Raw genomic sequence first — 19764 nt, 5'->3', positions numbered from 1 at the left:
TACTATTTTGGCATCGTCGAACTGTATAATTTTCGAGTTTTCACTTTATAAAAAAGTTTCCTTTTTTTTCAGCAAGAACAACGATCTTCGGTATACTTATAGACAGTAATCGGAAGTATCGTACAATGGTGTCTTGGGGTGGCTAAGTATACATTTTTGGAAGTTGAGGGTGGAATTCCTTTTTGATTTCTCTTCGCGATTGCACGCGGGCGTCGCGAGAACTCGCATTCCTCGTCACACTCTCTCGGAGACGCATTGATCGTTCCACGGATCATCAAAAATCGCAACGTGGACCACGGTGACTCGATTTTCGTCGCGAGAGCGAGAGAGCGAGACTGAAGAAACGTTTCCGCGCGAAGAACAAATTTTGAGACGGTGGGACGACGAATTGGTCCCTTCAAGTTCCGCGACACCCGCTGAATCCGAAAGATATTACGAAACGCTTTGACTTAATTGGAATTCGATACAAAGACAGCCGTGTTTCATTATAGTATTGTCACTTCTGGCGGAATACGAGGAGGAGGAGAATAGCGTCTTGCTTACGTGCGTTAAGAAAGAAAGAGAAAAGGAAAGAAAAAAGCCATGCAGGGGGCCCGATGCTATTCTACATTGTACTCTTATTACCGTCCTTGCTGCCCTTATTTAGGGTACGGTCAAGATGCTGCTACAAATGCTTTGAAGTATCTTTTGATTGGTCAATTTGTAAAATTCTTTATTCCGATTGGTTAATCAAACGCTTTAAATCATTTGTAGCGAGCCTTTGACCGCAGCCTTAGAAAAATGGATCGGTGTGTGTATGTTTGTGTGTATGTCGCGCGGTGTATGCGTGCGTAAGCGAAAAAGTGTCATGCCTGAAATTATCCCGTTACCGTACCTGTCACGTGAAGAAGAAGTGGTAGCGAACTCAGAGAGAACAGAGATACACGCGTTTTTTTATTTTTTTATTTGTCTTCCTGGGAGGGAACCAGCACTAGGGCCGATATTCACTATAGCCACTTCTTATTTCAAGACCATGTCTTAAGTAACATTTTAAGATGCTAATATGGCTTTGATCTTAAGACAGTACTTAAGACAGTTTTAAATATAAGAATTAATTACGAATACTAGCTCTAGGCAGATATTCATAGTCCATTCTTATTTCCACATCGTCTAGATGATGTCTTAAGATGCTAATACAACTCTGTGTGTGATTGGTTCATCATAAGACTGCTTAAGACGTTTCAACCCTCCGAGATCATACAGAAACTTTGAAGATTCTAGCAAATTTCCATTTTGAAATTATTCTGTCTCAAATTCGGATAAAAAAGATGAAAAACATTTCGGATCAAACAATTGTGAAATTGTATTCTGAGACATTAGAAAAGTATTAGAATTTGTTTCGATTTTTTTGGAATCTAAAAACTTTCAAAAATACGATCAGGTACCAATGACTCCTTGTGTCCAGGAAAGCAGTGAGAAACAATATTGTCCTCGGAGGGTTAAATATAAGAACGAACTATATGAATACCGGACTATGGATTCGATATGAGACGCATCGCGATTTTCCCGTACGTCTGGGCGGGGAGTACTGATTTTCCTCGACGAACGTTTACCGCGACAAAAATGCCCCTCTTTTTTTTTTTTTAAATACTCGTCGAGCACTTTACCGTGAAACTGCGCGAAGCGTTCGAGAGACGATAGAACGATAAAATAAAAGGGAGAGAAAAAAAGGGGATACTATCTGATTGACTACTTTTTTTTATCCCCGCCGGTTGAAATTTGTGAGGCCGTTCCGAGCAATGCGAGCGAAATCGACGTGGCGTATTGGAATTCTTTCGTATGTAATAGGAAACATCGATCAATCGGTGCACGGAAAGTCAGACAATCTCAACCGAAAGTCGTGCCGCCAGCTTGCCGGAAATAGAAAAAACGGTACAACACCACGTTCTCAAACTTAATTAATAAATATATAATATACATTAAATTAGATTACATTACTAGTTATTACTGTTGCCGATATTATTATTATTATTATCACTATTACTATTACATGCGATAACTAATGAATGATAATATATTAATGATTCCTATAATACTCCAGTAGGCGAGGGTTGGTCGCGTCTTGCTTCCTTCTTTTTTCATTCTACCAATTTGCGGACGTAAATGCAAAAAGGAAAGGTAGGACTCGACTCGGTGAACGCGAGCCAAAATCAAAAGCCCGCCCTCAAATCACACTCCCCGTTATGAGCTAAACTATAAATTTTGCGTCTTAAAAATCGTTCTACGCTTATTTAAGGGATCGCAGATGTCATAGCGAAAATAAATAAATAAGTGGACCTCCTCGGCTAATAATCCTGCTGAGAGTTTCGTTCGTCTAGAGCCCTGTCGCCTTTCCCCGATTGGTCCTCCGTGACAGGGTACCCTTCCTTACGTTACAACTCACTGGACGCAGACGATGGATCACGTGGAAGTCAGCCCCCTCCCCCGGAAAATTTTACCATCCTATTTATTAATCCCCGGTATTCTGGGATTAACCTCTCGCGCTAGCCCAATGTCATGCGAAGAAAACGTCTTTCAAATTGCCTCTAAATGGTGGCCTTCCAGGCTTTCGATACAGACTTAATCGAAAAGATCCAAACTCCGAGTTCCGCAAGAATACGGGAAGAGTGTGGAAACAAAAGTAGGCGACGACCCTACGTCGAAACATTATTGGGATCAATTAACGAAGATATGGAATGTATACTGACAATCTAACGAGAGAGTAATAGGATTAGGGAGAACAGAATGCACCTCTGATCTTGATCCGGACTTGTTCTGGAAATTTCAGAAACAAAAGCCTGGATATGCCACAAGAGTATCATAGATACCAAGATCCTCCCAAAGATCTCTCTCTACGATGGCAATGGGCATCTGGTCCATCGAAAAACCAGTCAACATATCGCTAGAGGCCATAACAGTTAGCTTTCAAAGATCATCAGCAGGATCCTGTTGCCGCGTCATGTGCCGCTCGCAACAGGCTTAGACTAAAAAGACGATTAATAATATACAAATAAAATATCGACGATATAGAAGACAAGATAAAGTTACAAATCGAATCTTTTCGTTTCTACATTGATTGAATAATGATACGTCGCATCTCGGAAAAAACTGATCAAATTCTTTTTTGTCGTACCGATTGACCTCTCGAGCACTTTTCTTTCGTTTTAACGAGATATCGGACACAAACGTCATCATCCGTATTAAAAAATAATTAATTTTTATCAATTATACGAAAAATTAATTCGTACAACCGCCATTCTAGTACATTATCAGATATTACTGAATAACGCCGAATTTAATTGCAAACGACAAGCTAGCGTAAAGTCGCGTTATTAACTGAATTGCAGGTTCAAGTAAAAAGGATCAAACGAGGTGGAACAAGTGGTAAGGAAAGAACGTCAAGAACTGACGATGAAGACAACACCTGGCGTATTCAGCCTATGTACCGCCGACCATTAGATACACCCCTACCTACGCGTCACGTGATTGTTAGATAAATGCTTTGTACTCAGCCGACCCGAAGGACGCATGGTTAGTATTATATCGCATGCCACTTGAATTAATCGTACTTAGTGTACTTAGCTATGAGTACAAACACGTAAATAAATACGAGAATAAGAAGCGAAATGTACAAAGGCTAGAAATCAGAGATATACATTACATATCATTTAATTAATTTAAAGATTTGAGATCATTGTGTCGTGTGTCGTCGTCTGGATTTTAGGATTGTGCTTGGACCTTCGCGAAAAATCGTTCAATGAACGAATGTAAAAAGTTGTTCTCGGAACTATCGACCCCTTCTTTTGACTTCGACAGATTCGAAAGGAAACACGTGGACTCTACTGCCTTTATAGAATCCAAGAGCATTTGAATTTAATTCAATTTTTACGATATATCAATATCGCGACAATTGATAAAAACATTATGAGGTATTTAATTAATAAAATGCAATAGAAGAGATATTATATTAATATATATAATTATATATTTTGTTAAATATATAATTGTATTTTATGGACACAAAACATAGTGTTATAGTTATATATTATAATATTGCAATATTATAATATATGTATAACTACGTAACAATATATCTCTTTTGTTTTAATAAAATACAATTATATAATAAAATATAATTATATCTTTAATAAAATATATAATATAAAAGTATATTAATATATATAATTTTATATTATAAATGTCTCTTCTTTTGTTATTATATTTAATTTGAATATTTTTATACGATGCCGTGTACACAATTGTTCAACTTTTTCTTTTGTCCTTTTTGCAAAGTCTCAGAAAAGTACGATAATTCTGAGATCACATATCGTGCAAGTTTCCTTGGGTGTCTCGAAGTGCATATACGTTCAATGTGTGCTTTTACGTGTACGCGTGATATCGCGTGATTCATCATCTAGACTTCGACTAGCTAGTAAGATTACAATTCTACCAACACGAAACCGTTATACGTAGCAATATTACTTAAAGTGTACAGGGTCAGAATACGAAAATCTTCGTATCAAAGTCTTCGCAAGGCGCAGCTTTCATCGGAGCTTTCCTGATACATCAATAGCCTCGATCATTACCATTGTCTCGATTTTGCAGCCTCTGCCTCGATTACGAGAGTCTCTTTCGAGTTCAACTCAGTAAAAAGTCAGTATAAAACGCGAGCCTCGACAAAGGGTAGTGCAGTCACACCCAGCGAAGCACGTTTTTGTCGTTATGTTTAAATCTTGCGTAAAACTCGAAATAGAAAAATGGCAGTGCAAAGTGTGTGTTTTTCGTTTTCGGAATAACTAACTATAACGATAATAACAATATAAAGCCTCTCATGGTAAAGTCGCCGCCTCATTTCATCCTCGATCGGATTCTTCGCGATTCTTCTTCAAGATTTTCTCTCGAATCCTTTAGTCGATTCGATTTTTGGTGATGGCATAGTTCGATACAGGCTTCGGTCATCGACGATCGAAGCTGTACCGTCCGACCTTGACTCATCCAATCGCACCACCTTCTTGGTATGGTCCAGTTATCATACAAGGATGCATCGGGAAGAGTGTTGTCCAAGTCATCGTGGTGTAAGTAGGTGATCTCATCATGAACTGTGAACTGGGAACATTTGGAATGTGCGAAAGTGGTGGAAGTGGCGTTTTCTCGTTTATCGTACTGGGGCTTGTCGCGGTAGTTGGAGTCGACGGACTGGTCGTCGACGCGGATGTACTGGTCGATGTTGTGATACCTAATTTTCGCAGTCGCATCTTTTCCTCCCACTCGTCCCAACCGTGCTTGGGCCTGTTTAAATTGCGATGTTGATAGAACACCAAGCTGATTCTAGTCGGATTGAGCCGATTGGGTTTCTTCAGTGCGGTAGTGGCATGCATTTCGTGTTTTGCGCACTCAAAGAGTACGCTACCGTGGCTCAGAGCGATCGCGACACCACCCATTTGCGGGTCTTTGAAGCATTCCTCATTCTCTGAATAGTCTGTTATTTCGCCGAGTGGTTCCGCCTTCGGAGGAGGCTCTGGCAGAACAGGGAAATAAGATGGTGGTCCGTAAATATCCCATCGTGGCGTGTCCCATCTTGTCCAACCCGAATTCAAACCTTGATACGTAGGGTTCAAGCCCTGATACGAATATTGAGACGAATGAAAGCAACCTTCGCGTTTTGGTTGCTGATAGAATTGCTCCGGAGTCTGATATGATTGATGATGATTATAGTTGTAACCTTCCCATGAGTTCGTATAAGGTTTCTCGAACACTGGATAGGTCGGATATCCGTATTGAGGAAACGCATGGTGACTTAAGCCGGACATAGCGTGGAAATCCTGTTTCATCTCTTCGGTCCATGCGAGAGAATTTGGATTGGAATTTGACACTTCTTGCTTGTTATCATAAAATACTTCTCGCAATTTATCCTCCATGCAATTATCCTTCAATTGATTGGGTATACATCCATTTTGAATTGGATTACTATTCGGAGCGAAAATAGGCTTAGATTCCGGAGGTTTTAAAAATGTTCTGGCCAAAGGATTTGGATATGCATTGGGCTCCGCAGATGGGTTCTGATTAGATATCGTTCGCGAAGGTGGTCTTCCTTTTGGCACTCGGAATGGCGACGGTTCAGATGACGTTTCCCAGGGAGCAGTTTTAGTTTGATCCGGTCTTGTTAGTTTGCCGACCCAAATTTTCTTGTCGCTTGTCTGATCAAATTGTTGTGGATTTTTAACTTGATTAGGACACCACGAATTTGCCGTATTCCAATTCTGTGAAGAAACTTGATCGGAAGACGGGGATGGGGGATGATTGAAGGACTTCGATTCCGATTGTCTTTGCGCATGATAAATAAGTTTTCGTTGATCATTCGAGCATTGCGCGTCATTTCTCTGTTCTGGCAAATGCAATGAATTATGCCCTAAAATATCCGAGTTCGGAGTTTCCATAGATTTATGATTACTATTGTCCGCATAAGGAAATAAATTCGACGTGTTACCGTCGCAATATTGATTATGATAGCCAGAGTTAATGGATGATTGCATTTGTTTTGATGGAGAGAGATGCTGCATTCTATTTGCAAATGTTTGTTCAACTTGTGGCCTCAGTAATGGTGATTTCGTAGAATTTTCAGCATCTGCGTAATTCTGCATCATGGTATCCGAATATTTCTGTGAATTAAAATCTCCCGTATATTTAGGAGACAACCTCAATTGATTGTTGATACAATCTTGTCCCATATTACGTACGTGAATTGGTGATTGATTCATCTTGGATGGAATGTTTCGATGCGTAGTATCCATGCCGAGCGATGGATTGAGAGATCCAATTTTTGATGGAGAACAGTCATTTGGTCCGTTGACAGAAGTGGCGTAAATTCCAGAAGCCATTTGATGATCATAATTATTTTCCATGCCTGAATGTTCCATTCCCTTCAATGGAATCATTTTCGGATCCTGAGGTGTCGCGGTACAACTTCTGGGTGACGCGTTATAAGACATCTCTCCCGATATGCTCATGTGCGAACGAGGAGAAATGGAATGGGTTCTAGGTGAATTCCCGTAACATCCTCTGGCTGAATCCACTGTAGAGTTAGGTAGATTCCTCGAGCCTGGTCTGTGCTCTTCTTGAGAAACGGTACTCCTGGGCCTAATATCATCCAAACTGGTACTGTCTGGGTCCACTTTGATGTCCCTCTCTAAACCACCAAACGAAGGATATTCTCCCCATGGATTCAACCAATTACTTTTACGCTGTTCAAGCCAGCCGTTTCGGTTCCATTGTTGCTCACCTTGGTATGCTCCCCATCCTTGATACATAGATACTGGACTGTCTAAGACCGTGGATGATACCTGAGAACTCTGCAGCTGCGCGTCAATTCCTTCGAACATGGGTGTCATTTCCAGTGTTAATTGCGATTGTAGCTTAGAAGAGTCTGCATGTCCTGGCGAACGCCCGGAATCAGCCATTTTTTCCGTCATTATTTTGACTGTGTCCTTCTTACTGGTCTGAATGTCTGGTTCATCTTCTTTCCTTTTTTTACCGTGACGCCTACACGGCTGAAGAGGTACTGATCTAACTCGAACCTCGCATGGATATCTAAACAAAAGATAAAAGATATATTTTGTGCGTGTGTGTGTGTGTGTGTGTGTGTGTGTATATGTATCGAATCTTTCGCGTATACAATGTGATGCAATTAATTTTTACATAAATTAATTTCAAATATTTAGAAGATACTAACTTGGATAACAATTCAAGAGCACCAGAGCGAACCTTCTTCTCCTGACCTTCTTTTGAACCGAATTCATCTGTGTCGTCCATTATGTAAAGAGGTAGCACGTGTAATTGTTCATCTTCGGGTTTCGACAATGTTCGATGTTTTGTCAGGGTAACTACCTGAAAATCGTAACAATTACAGGTTTAAAATATTGTAATATTCGTAAATAAAATAATAAATTTTATTTTTTCTGAGCACTGTGACGAAAACAACAATGTTTCACAACATTATATCGATCATGGAATTAAGTTTAAAATTGCAGCTTGCTTTCACGTACCACGGTACATCCGTTATTCATGTTGTGTAGATCCCGATGGGCGTGTGCACAGAAATCAATGCAGGCCGTAACACCGGAAAAAGGTCGACCTGGTTTAAATCCTAAACGACATTCGCTCGCTTCCCGCTCGAATTGAGTTTGATTATTGAAAGCCTCTGGCGCAAGACTAAGATACAAAGGTGACAAAAGCGTCGCTAGAACATGCATTCTTTCTTCAACTTCTTGTTCCTGTAAAACAAATTTTTCGTTATAATCTGTAATTAACTTACGAGTTTTTTTGATTGTTCGAATTGCTTTCAAGATATTTACTTCTGATCGTACAGACAGTCGAAACTTTCGGACGGTTTTACTTCTGGCATATTTGCAACCGTTATAGTACATTGACCAGGAGCAGCCAAAGGAAAAACTGGCGCCGCAAGAGTCAGGATCGAGTCCTTGACATGCACAAGTTCGCGGTTCGTTGGTACCGCATCGTCTGGTGGTTGGAAGACCAAATCGATTGAGCTTATGACTTAAGAGAGTATAGATGCGATCCGCTTCGTGAGTTGGTACTCCTTCCCAGGCAACCATAGCTACGACGATCCAGGCGGTCGGACACTTGTGACCTTGACGATGTTTTACCACGGTTAAGATTTTCTCATCGATGCCGGATCGTCGGATGATCTAGCAAATTATTGATGTTATAATTTTGTGTAATCAGAAAAAATAGACGCTGCCGATATAAAGTTTTTTTTTTTAACATTATCTTTAATCGTTGCTAGCTATGTAGCTGTTTTGAGAAAATAACTTACCCACTTGGCCATTGGACATCCTTGCGTGGTTTTGCCCTCCTTGCCAGTATAGACGACCTTTTCGAATCTTATCGCGTCGCCCTTAAGACCGGTTCTTCGTTCAATATCGTTCCGAAGATCAGGAAGGCTTGCAGCCGCCCCAAGATGAGTGTAGTACGAACCGGGCTCTGGTGGACCTTGTGGTTGAACCACATTTTATTTACGAGCCTTTATGTAAACGAAAGGAAGCAACAGAAGCGGAAATATTTATACCGCGCACATGGTAGATAATACCCTTGTGAATAGGGGTTACATTAGGTACGCACATTCCCCTGTGGATTTCAGGACACATAACAGGTCGGTGTAGTTATTGGCATTAAAATGTATTAATACGTTTATAATTTTCTTCTGTGTGCTCTTCGTTAATTAATTAATGTACTTTCTCAATGTTAGTGTAATACGGAATACGTAATTGTAACTCACATTTATCAGCGGGAAAGCAGTTGCAGTCCGGTACTTCAGTCCTGACATTGTTCTTCAGTTTGTCCAAGTGATCTTGTAATTTTGTCGTCATAGTCGTCGTAGTCGGAGTATGTGGACTGTGCGGTCCTTCGTTCTTTAACTCGGCTTTCTCCGGAGAATCGGCCAGTATTTCATCCTTGGTTTGAAGACCCTGACAACAACCATCTCTTAGATGCTCGGCAGTTGGTTGTTCAGTCCCACCTCTTCGACAGCACCACGAACCGGTTCCCGGTGACACCTTTGCAGGTCCACCATCACCACGAAACTTATAATCTTGAGAAATCTCTCGATTCTCTTCGTTCTCAATGTTAGACGCCTCATGGGATACGTGGATATAACTGTGATCTTCGGTGTTCTCCTGTTTAATTACACGATCAGAATCGCATTTATCTGAAGAGGATGTTTGATCGGCAGCGTTAGTCTTTAGAAAATCCAGATTATCGCTTTTTATTTCACTTTCAGATATCTTCTGGGATCTCTCGAAAGGCGTGTTTACAATTTGATCCATGCATAATCTTTGCTGGAAAGACTTGTCGTCGATGTTTTGATCTTCATTGCTTTTTCCTTCTGTCTCCCAAGACTGTTGAGCCTTGTCTTTGTCGCATGATTCACTCTTATTTTCAGCGGCGAGCTTCATAAAATTTTCAAAAGCCGTTATTCCATTTTCCGGTAATGCAGAATTATCGTCATCTTTATTATCAATGCCATTATTATTGTGAGTATGTTCTCCATCCGTCCATTCCCATAAGCCACCACCGTCGGGCAAACTATCTACCCGAGGGTGGTGGCTATGCGATAAAAAATTACCGGTCAAATTTTCATTAGGTTGCGACATTGAAATGTTCGTCTGATTGATGAAATGATCCGTGCGTTTCTCTTGCATTTTTTCGTTATTTTCATGTGCATCGCGTATTTGATCGTCCGCTGAATACTCTGAAGCGGATCCATTGTTAATATTGACGTGTTGCGATTGCATTTGATGATGGTGAGTTTGCTGATGTTGTTGTTGTTGTTGTTGTTGTTGTTGTTGTTGTTGATGCTGCTGCATCTGCTGTTGTTGCTGATGCATCTGCTGTTGTTGCTGCTGCATCTGCTGTTGTTGCTGCTGCTGCTGCTGTTTGTTCAAAATCATCGATTTCAGTCGGCTGTTGAGATTCACTCGATTAGATTGAGCATAAACATTGTTTTCCGGATTATCTTGATTCTCCGGAAATCCATTCGGTTTGCTCGTATCCGCTACTGCTTGTTGTTGCCACGCAATTCTCTCTCCTGAGTTTTGTATGTCCTGCTTTGTCGCCTGTTGTCCCCAAGTCGATTGAGTTTCTGATACAGAATTTACGGGCGACCAAGACATTTGACTGTCCATTTTATTTTCCTGTGGCAGCTGACTTTGCCACTGATGACTCGGAGTCCGTCTAGGACTGGGCTGCGAGTCCTGCCATTGTTGCTGCGGCTGTTGACTATTATCACTTTTTATGCTATTTGGTGACCAATTCGGTTGACTAGTCGGCGTGTCGGGCCATGATATTTGATTGGACGGTGTGAGTCTGGGATTCTGCTCCACCTTGGTCTGCTGCGGCCACTGCTGCTGCTGCTGCTGCTGTTGTTGTTGTTGTTGTTGTTGTTGTTGTTGTTGTTGCTGCTGCTGCTGCTGCTGCTGCTGCTGCTGCTGCTGCTGCTGCTGCTGTATGTGCTGTCCAGAAGGCGTCAATCTCGGATTTTGTTGAGATCCTTGCATCTCCGATGGACTATTTTGTTGCCAGTTGCGCTGGCCAGAAGGCGTCATCCTCGCATTTTGTTGAGAATTATTGTGCTGGTGATCTGCCAGCTTCGGAGAGTGTTGCAACCAAGTCTGATGTTGAGACGATTGATTGGATGGCGTCAACCGCGAATTTTGCGGATCTCTTAACTTCGGACTCTGTTGCGACCAGTTTCCCTGAGTTTGTTGTTGCTGGTTGTCAGCGTTTTCGGACCACGACTGTGGCGTTTGGGGTTCCTTCACGCTTCCAGACTCCCAGCTCATGTGACTCGCTGGTCTTGGCAGTTCCTGTGGTTGTATTTGAGTAGTTTGTTGTTCCACCTGCGGCTTCATGTTGTCTTGCATATTTTGCTGTTGCTGCGGTGGAGGCTTCTGCGGCTGTTGCATCGCTCCTTCTTGCCAATTCATGTTACTAGTGCTCATCTTTCCGCTAGTATCTGACCACATATGTCGTTGACTATTGTCAACTAGCGATTGTTGCTGTTGCATTTGCGTTTGCTGGTGGTGTTGCTGTTGTTGCTGCGGAACCATTTGCCATTGGTTCTGCGATGATTGCTGACCCATTTCCACGTAGCCTGGATACCCGTTAGAGTTGTGTAAACTCTGTGGGTCCGGTTGAAGTGGATACCCAGGCATCTCGTTTCCCGACACGTTAGTGGCGGCGATGGTTGCGAATCCCTTTACTTGCGTATCCGCGGTGTTTTGTTGTTGTTGTTGTTGCTGCTGCGGACCTCCTTGTTGCTGTTGTTGCTGACTATCCATGTGCACCGAGCTGCTCCGACTCGTTGGAGTTGTCGACGGAGGTGGCGCCATCGTCACGTCCTGCAAGAAGCCCCGTTTTGCGGTGTGTAGCGTTCGTTGCAAATGCTTCATATGATTCTTTAGAACGGCTATCGAAAAAGGGGGCAAATAGGAGAAAATCGTGAGAATTGAATCCGCGAGTGTAACAAAGTATAAGTCTAAGTGTGGAGCCTTACATCCGTTACAATATATGGTTATCAAAAAGTTTACCTATAGTTTGAAAATTAATTAATACACACTCTTTCACAAGCTTATACTCAAATTCACTAAAAAGCTATATACATGTGTACACCTATCCTTTAGTTCATTTAATTAGAAGTTTATGAGAGCATGTTAATTAACTTTCAAGTTATAGTTAATTTAACCTTTTGGTAACAATATACAGGTATCCGTCTACTTACGACAGAGTTACGTTTCAAGACTTCAGTTAAATTATAATAAAAAATTACTATCGGTCATAAGATTTCCGATTTTTGATTAGTGTTTTGCCGAAGATCGATGGCTCTCCTGAAATTGTCGGAGATCGATCACTACTATCAAAATTTTTTAAATTAAAAAAAAGACATCAAATCTGACTCCTGCTGAAGAATTGTTCAAAGAGTTGAAGTTTCCGATTAAATACAAAAGTGGCTACACTACTTTCTTAAAAAAAAAGTCATCAAAATTTAAAGCGGTTAGCAGGAGACTTTATCATATCATAAATCGAATATAGTGCAAAATTGCCAACTCACGACCCTCAACATTCCCTGCATCAAAGACAAGGCATTATAATAATTTTTAGTTTCTGATGAAGGGGATGCTATTGCGCCCGCTCTATCGTTTATAAACTAATTTATTATTGATATTACATTTTATATAAATAAAACATTTTTATTTTTAAGTAAAATTGTTTAATTACTAAAAATTATTATGGAGCTCTATTTAAAAAATGACAAAAAATTTTTTTAAGAACATAATTCTTAATATAATATTTGTCATTATAAAATTAATATTTTGCTTAAATATAGATTTAAATTCAAGTGATTAATTATAATATACTATTTATAATATACTAATTATACTAACGTACAATATACTATTTTTCCTTAAAAATATAACTCTAAATTTAATATTATAAATTTATTATGGAGTTCTATTAATATTGTAAAATTAATATTTAATTTAAATGACAGGTTAACGAGTGCTTATTCAGTCACACTATAATTTAGTATATTTTTAGTCAATAGCATGCCGGTCGTAGGTCGGAAAAATTGTAAATCAAGGGTAATCGTAAATAGAAGGATACTTGTATTGTGGAAGCGGGCCTCACTTACGTAATCAAAGATACTTACTTGTTGTTGATAGCCATTTACGTAGTCCTGTCGCTCGTAGGCGACTGATTGGTTAGCAGTAGCCGAGGGATCTACAAATTGTCCATTCAATTGCCTCTGAGGCGTCGAAACCACCGCCTGTCCTCCGACAGGAGTCAACGGCGAAGGTTGCCCCGTGATGGTGTACTGTCCCGTCGTTCCGGCCCGTTGAAACGCAGACTGATCTGCCGTTATGAACGTTTGTTGCTGATACGCAACTGTAACATTGAAATTAACACATTGATATAGACACGCGATCTTACATAACGTGACACAAAGTAGTCATTTTTCTAATGAGGAACGCTCACAAGGAGATGACTAGAATTGTAAAATGCGAAATGAAATGAGCCATAATAGATTGTTTTTATTATTTTTTATAAAATTCGAATATTTGCAGATGAAAATTAATGTAAAAATACCTATAACACAAATAGAATGCACACTGTATGCACATTTTATAAATCAATTATTATTTTTACGACCGACTGTTGCCAATCTTCGGTTGGCAAAAACGGAGGGAATATGCATTTTACAGAAGTGGATCGATTGTGACCAATGATCCCCGCAACTACAATATACATTTTTATCAAATTTTGATTACTTGGTAATAAAAAATAATAATATTTAATAATAATAATAATATTTAATTTTGAGCTTGGCTTAATAAAGCATATAATTATTACGTGCTTGTACGTAAGATAAATCGCATTGAACGATTTGAAATTTGAATTTTTCCCCGCGCACCGATTGAAGCGCCCACAGTTCGTCCGCCAACTTCAGATCGTTGAAAAGCGCGGGTGTGTCGCGAGCCGCGTACTCGAGTAACAGCAAGTCGCGAGCAATCTTTTCTGAGTAAAATATGCGTTTCGCGATATTCGCGCGATCGAAAATTGTGCTATTATTGTGCTGAATACTGAATTCTGTATCGCTCTTCTCCGCCTCTCTGCATTTTCCGACGAATCGTCACATCGCGTCGCGTCGCGTCGTACAGTTACTGCTTTCCATGCACGCGTTGCCGCGCGTTCAACGCACGCAGAAAAAAAAAGAAATCTCAATCTCTGATCTGCTTACACGGGCATGTTTGAACAAAACACGCATTTGATTGAAGTAATCTATAAAGAACGCGCGTTCGCGGTGAACAGCGCATGCACGGAAAGCAAGGGTCGACCGGCATTCCTCAATTCGGCATTCCTAACCCTAACGTGCCGCGCGCGGTAAACCGGAGTCCCCATCAAAATTTTCAACGAGACGCCACGGAGACGCGACGAAAGCGAGGCGGTCCTGAATCGCGACACGTTTAATCGGAAAATATCGGTCCGCGTAATTAGTCTTGTATTCGTTGCGCTTTGGTAATTAGTAAGCGCGCGCGCACCGTCGTTTGCTCGCGAAATCGCGTTTTTGCGCGCGCGCGCGCGTGTATGTGTGTGTGTGAGTGCCATGGGGAAGCAACTCGAGCAACTACGTAGAATTCCAAGAGGAGGAGCCGACCTGGGTGGTGTCGGGCACCCATAAGAGGCGACGGGTAGTGAGTAACCTATCATTTACTTGTTATTACTTATAATATATATATTTAATTAATTTATTACAAAAATTTTTCATGCTATAAATGTTTGGAGAAAAACATAATTGATTTATATTTTATAATAAAAGATAATTGATTTATATTATAAAAAAATTTCATGTTCGTACGTCAGCTTTGACGCGTACAAAGCCAATTATATCATACTTTTTTTTTAAATAAGGGAGCACATAATAGATAATGTATGTAAAATTAATTTCTAGTACATAGAAAATATATAGACTCTCTTGTTAATCAATATACAGAAAAAAAATTAATATCAAATCAACAATTCATCGTTTTACGTATAAGCAAGAATATAAAATTTTCTTGAAAGAATTTATAATCTTGAACAGACATATAATTTGCTAACTTCTCGTAAGCAAATTATGTCTGTTTAAGAGATTATTAAATTCTTTCAAGATTCGTTTTCTTATTAAGAAGACTAAATGAGAAGCACTTGAGATCCTAACGATGCTTTAGGCCCTATGCGACCCGCATGTTTCTCGACAAAGAGCAAGGTTCTGTGTCTCATGCCTCGACATTAGAGGCAATACTCATGGCTCATCTCATTTTACAATTTTTGCCATCTTTTTGTTAATTTGTACATGGATGATTGTTTTGCTGAGATATCTTTAGCTGGATACAGATTTAAAAATAATGTTTTGTTGGACGCCCAAAATAATAATGAAAAACGTTCAAGCATGATGAGCAGTAAAAAGTTTCAACATTCCGTCAACCAGTTAAATTGTTCTGCATAATTAATTTGACTAGTACAATTATTTGCGGATCTGTATTCAAATAAATTTTTAGATACTGTAGCAAAATTGGTCTTTCTGTGTAATTTAAGAAAACGGTAGTTTAAGAAGACTCTAGTTCAAGAACTTTTTACGTACACGTTTATATATATATATATATACATATATATATATACACATACATACAAGGTGATTATTAATGACTGTTTCTACGTTTTACCATAGGAGCATGATTTACCGACGGATACGTATTTCTAACATATTATTATATTAGAAATTACAAATGGGTGCTCCTATGGTAAAAAGTGGGAACAGTCATTAATAATCACCGTGTATGTATTTTTTTTTTTAGAGTGAATGATTTAAGAGTTATCACGCGAACATTGCCTGCTTCGTGTCGCTCTCGTTTGAATCACTCACCTGGTTGAGGATGATAGGGTGATGCCGCGGTGCCATACTGAGTGTGATACCTCAACTCTTCGAGTTGATTTGGTGCGGGTATCTGCTGAATGAATTGTTGAGGTGGCCACGGTGCTGGTGACGTTTCGACCGCAACGGCGCCAACTCCCTGATGCCAAACCGTATTTCCAAATCCAGCTGCGGGACGGAAACCGGTACCGGAATCACCATAAAATGGCATCACCCCGGGTGACTGCGTACAGAGGGAACAGAAAAATCGTTTAGCGTTTTCTCCAGACTGCGAACTTTTCTTTGTCATTAACGCGTCGATGATCGAGGACCAAAGTTTGAAAGGAGTCTATATCAGAGGTAACATTTTATCTTGTGCACTCTGCTTCGGAAATTTAGGTACAATACTCGCATATATATATATTTTTTTTTTCAAAACTATTTTATCATGTAATAAATAATAACGATAATGGTAATCGTCCGGGATAAAATGACGCGCTGCGCGCGTAAAAATGGAGCTGTGCGAGTTCACTTTCGTTTATTTTCGTTCGCCCCGGCCGTTCTCTCGGCTTTGCCTCCCTGTCCCGCGTTCTCGGTCGGCGAGACAGAACGAGAGAGGAAGCTCGGCGAGCGGGGATGGAGCGACGGAGACGGCGTTGGAGAGAAAAAAAGGACGTATGGAGGCACGGCGAGGAGGCAGAGAGGAACTGTCCGCAGCGATGCGAGTCGAAGGAGAGGAGAGAGAAAGCCGGCAACCTCGCAGCCAGACTGTAAAACTTTGTGCAAAACGAGAAGGGAGAGTCAGGACGATTGGTTCGTTCGTCCGTTTACCGCGGCCGATCTTTTGTCATCCGCTCACGCAGCGGTTGCTCCGGTAAAATACGCGCGCGCGACGAACGACGATGCGTCCCGTCTCGAGAACGAGCTAAATATTCGTAACGCAAGCCACGATTGCCAATTTTTGCACTAATGTTTCGCCGCAGATCGACGGCTCTTCTGCCCGAAATCGCCGCAAATCAAAATCACTTACGCAAATTGTCTAAATTAAGTAAGGAAAAAAAGAATCGATCAAATCCTGCCGAAGGTTCGTTCAATAAACCGGTTTCCCCCTGAAAACCAGAGAGGTGATTACTACTTTTTTAAGAAAAGAGGTCATCAAAATTTAGAACAGCCAGCTATAGACTTCTTCCGTTTGCTGGAGAACCTCAGATTTATTCGAAAAAGCGGAGTCTCCGAACATCACAGAGCTGGCAACTGTAATCTAGGTCTTTAGACGGCTGAGAGGAGTCCTATCTGTTTCGTTTGCTAAATCGACGCCTAGCTACCGAGTAATCCCCACTGAGTGATTACACACGCGGTGTTTCAAAATACTAAAACGCTAAAATGGAGCACACCCTCATATATGTGAAGGCATTTCACGTTTGTATCGTACGTGCACACATAAAAGGTGTGACAGAGTTTACGTTAGAAAGAAGCAAGTGCACAATATGATCCCTTAAACGTCTGACATTGGACGTGTTATCGCGTACGAGGTATTGAAACAAACGGCCCGTGCCGAACGTTCGGTCGTTCAGAGAGTCGTCTCTCTCTTTCTCTCTCTCTCTCTGTCTCTTCGAGAACCCTTCATAGTGGCCGTGAATCGGTGTTTGTGGTCGAGGCTGATAGCGTCGAAGAGCCGGGCGTCTCGCCAAGCGTGGCACGGGATTCTCTCGGTATCATCCTCCTACTCTTCCATCTTATACGCACACACTTGGGTACGCTCGTTCGCTCGCGCGCGCGCGCGCGTTTTCTCTCCCTCGGGGAGAAAATCCTTCCGTTCTCGTGGCATCGTGACCTAGGGCAACCTAAGACCCCGGCGTGATAAAACGGAACGTTCTGTGACAGCACCCAAACATGACCCTCGGGAGAGCCAAGTTGCCCTTCCGGTGACTATATTCGCGGGAGAGTTTGTCGACCCCGGCCGCCGGCTGGCCGGCCACTTTTCGCCCACTCCCGTTTTCCCGATCTTACTACCTGATCGATGTAACGCGATGAGTGCCTGAATCTCTCTATCTCTCTTTCTCTTCGAAGAGAGAATTTCCAATGCGGGGAAGAGAGAAGAGAGGCGAGGGAAGGGGAGGAAAGGGATGCACGCGGACAGGTGCCGTTCGTTCGTCCCTCTCGCTTTCGGCGAGCGCTCGCGTGCGGCTAAACCGCATGTATGTGGCAACGGGAACGCAATTCGCAATTTGCGCACCGCCAACGATCGGACGGTGGCATTTCGCGGTTTCGGTTTATTGCATAATTGGGCGCTCCGACGAGTAACGGCCCCGCCGTAACGTTGATTCCTTTATCGCCGCGGCATTAGCAATTATCGTGTCGCGCGCGACACCGAACGTGTTTGCCACTGTCGGATATAGTCGCGTTTGAACGCGCGAAATGCACAATTAACGCCGGGCGTTAGACATCAATGAGACTGCCCTCGCGTTTAAACGCAACACGGAGTAGGGATCGAAACGTACAAATAGATATTTCCTGCCCGTGACGTATTTCGCGAGTGTATAAGTTTATCACGCTCGTCTGGACGCGATATCGATGTTGCGGCAATGATAAAGCTAACGATAGACATTTGTACGTACGCACGCATTACGGACGCTTACGCGTAACATATCGTTATGCAAATTAAGATGAGATCGCGACTGCATACTGCATATGGCAACGTTCCGATTAATTGACTATTTCGATTCAGGCAAATTAATAGTATCTCGTGATTATGTGCTTCAATGTTTAGTTGCGACTTTTGACGCGATTTTTTCATCGAAACCTATCGACTTTTCTTTCATCTCTCGCCTTTCAATGACGAATCATCAGGTGTGCGTAACTAATAATAAAACGCGCGATGCCTGTCTCAGGGGCGTTTAATACTCTATCAGTCCAACGTACATACGTTACGTGAAAAATGAGATTCGTGATGAAACGAGCGCAAAAAACAAAACAAAAAAAGAAATGCGCTTCAGTTGCAAGGTTACGGATTTTTATTTATTGCCACTGCAATACGCGGTATCTCTCTTTTCAATATATCGATTCGTTTATTTAATTAAAGAATGCACATGTGAGAGTTTCGCACGTGGACGATTCATTTGTCATTGAGAGTCCCAGCGCTCGCGATCGTTTTAAGGATCCGCGAGGATGAAAGACGGCAAAAATAATTAAAATATTAACATCGGGCGACAGGAGACGACGAGGCAGCGTGTATCAAAGGTGAATCTCCATATAGGAATCGCGGAGGTGTACCCTCGGTGGCGGGGGTCTACCCCCGGTGGCGTACCCCTGCGACGCGAGCAGCTACCCTTGCCGGCTTCTATCGTATCGTTACTCCTGCTCCACCTCTTGATACCGCTCGCTTTTCATCGCTTCTCTCTTTCTCTCCTTTCGTCCCCGGGATACGTCGCTCTCCTCTTCCCCTCTCTCACTCTCATTCTGTCTCCGTCTCTTTCTATCTCTCTTTCTCTCTCCGTCCCTCTCGGTAGGTCGGTGGTTCCTGTTCCTGCGGGTATTGATTCGCGTTGGCGGCCGGTCACCGCCCCCGCACTCACTGTCTGCCGGTAGTCTACCCTTGCCCTCCATGTTACGCCGCTATTTCGGCAGTCGATTCCTTTGCAGTCATGGACCGTCGCGAGCAACGTCGCTCCGCGAACGTTAATATTGTCTCTACATGTCCTAACCAGCCCGATTTGATCCTTGATAAGACGATTTTTGTAAAGCCTTTTCAATTTTACGATCTCTTAACTGGACGTCTA

At 41.7% G+C, this 19764-nt stretch overlaps 2 protein-coding genes across 10 annotated transcripts in view; one reads left to right on the top strand and one right to left on the bottom strand.

The window, feature by feature from the left end:
- The window catches only part of LOC105201108 (steroid receptor RNA activator 1), a 94365-nt gene that overhangs the window by 21243 nt on the left and 53358 nt on the right, over positions 1 to 19764 (top strand). The window contains exon 4 of one of the 2 annotated variants that reach the window (XM_039457136.1): positions 3366 to 4008. The exons of the other annotated variant lie outside the window; for it this stretch is intronic. Coding sequence (XP_039313070.1) covers positions 3366 to 3406 — 41 coding nt within the window. The 3' untranslated portion in view covers positions 3407 to 4008. Of the gene's footprint in view, positions 1 to 3365; positions 4009 to 19764 lie in introns of those variants that run through there. 2 annotated transcript variants of the gene reach the window in all.
- Positions 4227 to 19764, bottom strand: part of LOC105201110 (DNA N6-methyl adenine demethylase) — a 58066-nt gene continuing 42528 nt past the window's right edge. For 6 of the 8 annotated variants that reach the window (XM_011168996.3, XM_039457125.1, XM_039457128.1 and 3 more), the window contains 8 exons: positions 15998 to 16229; positions 13244 to 13479; positions 9314 to 11933; positions 8852 to 9027; positions 8370 to 8723; positions 8061 to 8288; positions 7748 to 7902; positions 5010 to 7605 (listed from right to left, as the gene is read on the bottom strand). In XM_011168996.3, coding sequence (XP_011167298.3) covers positions 5010 to 7605; positions 7748 to 7902; positions 8061 to 8288; positions 8370 to 8723; positions 8852 to 9027; positions 9314 to 11933; positions 13244 to 13479; positions 15998 to 16229 — 6597 coding nt within the window. Of the gene's footprint in view, positions 7606 to 7747; positions 7903 to 8060; positions 8289 to 8369; positions 8724 to 8851; positions 9028 to 9313; positions 11934 to 13243; positions 13480 to 15997; positions 16230 to 19764 lie in introns of all 8 variants that reach the window. The other 2 variants (XM_026137923.2, XM_026137922.2) reach the window with 2 other exon arrangements.

This window comes from Solenopsis invicta, chromosome 14 (genome assembly GCF_016802725.1).
Source record: "Solenopsis invicta isolate M01_SB chromosome 14, UNIL_Sinv_3.0, whole genome shotgun sequence".
Taxonomy (NCBI): Eukaryota; Metazoa; Arthropoda; class Insecta; order Hymenoptera; family Formicidae; genus Solenopsis; species Solenopsis invicta.
The sequence above is the reverse complement of the archived record's forward strand: the minus strand, read 5'-3'. Positions and strand labels throughout refer to the sequence as shown.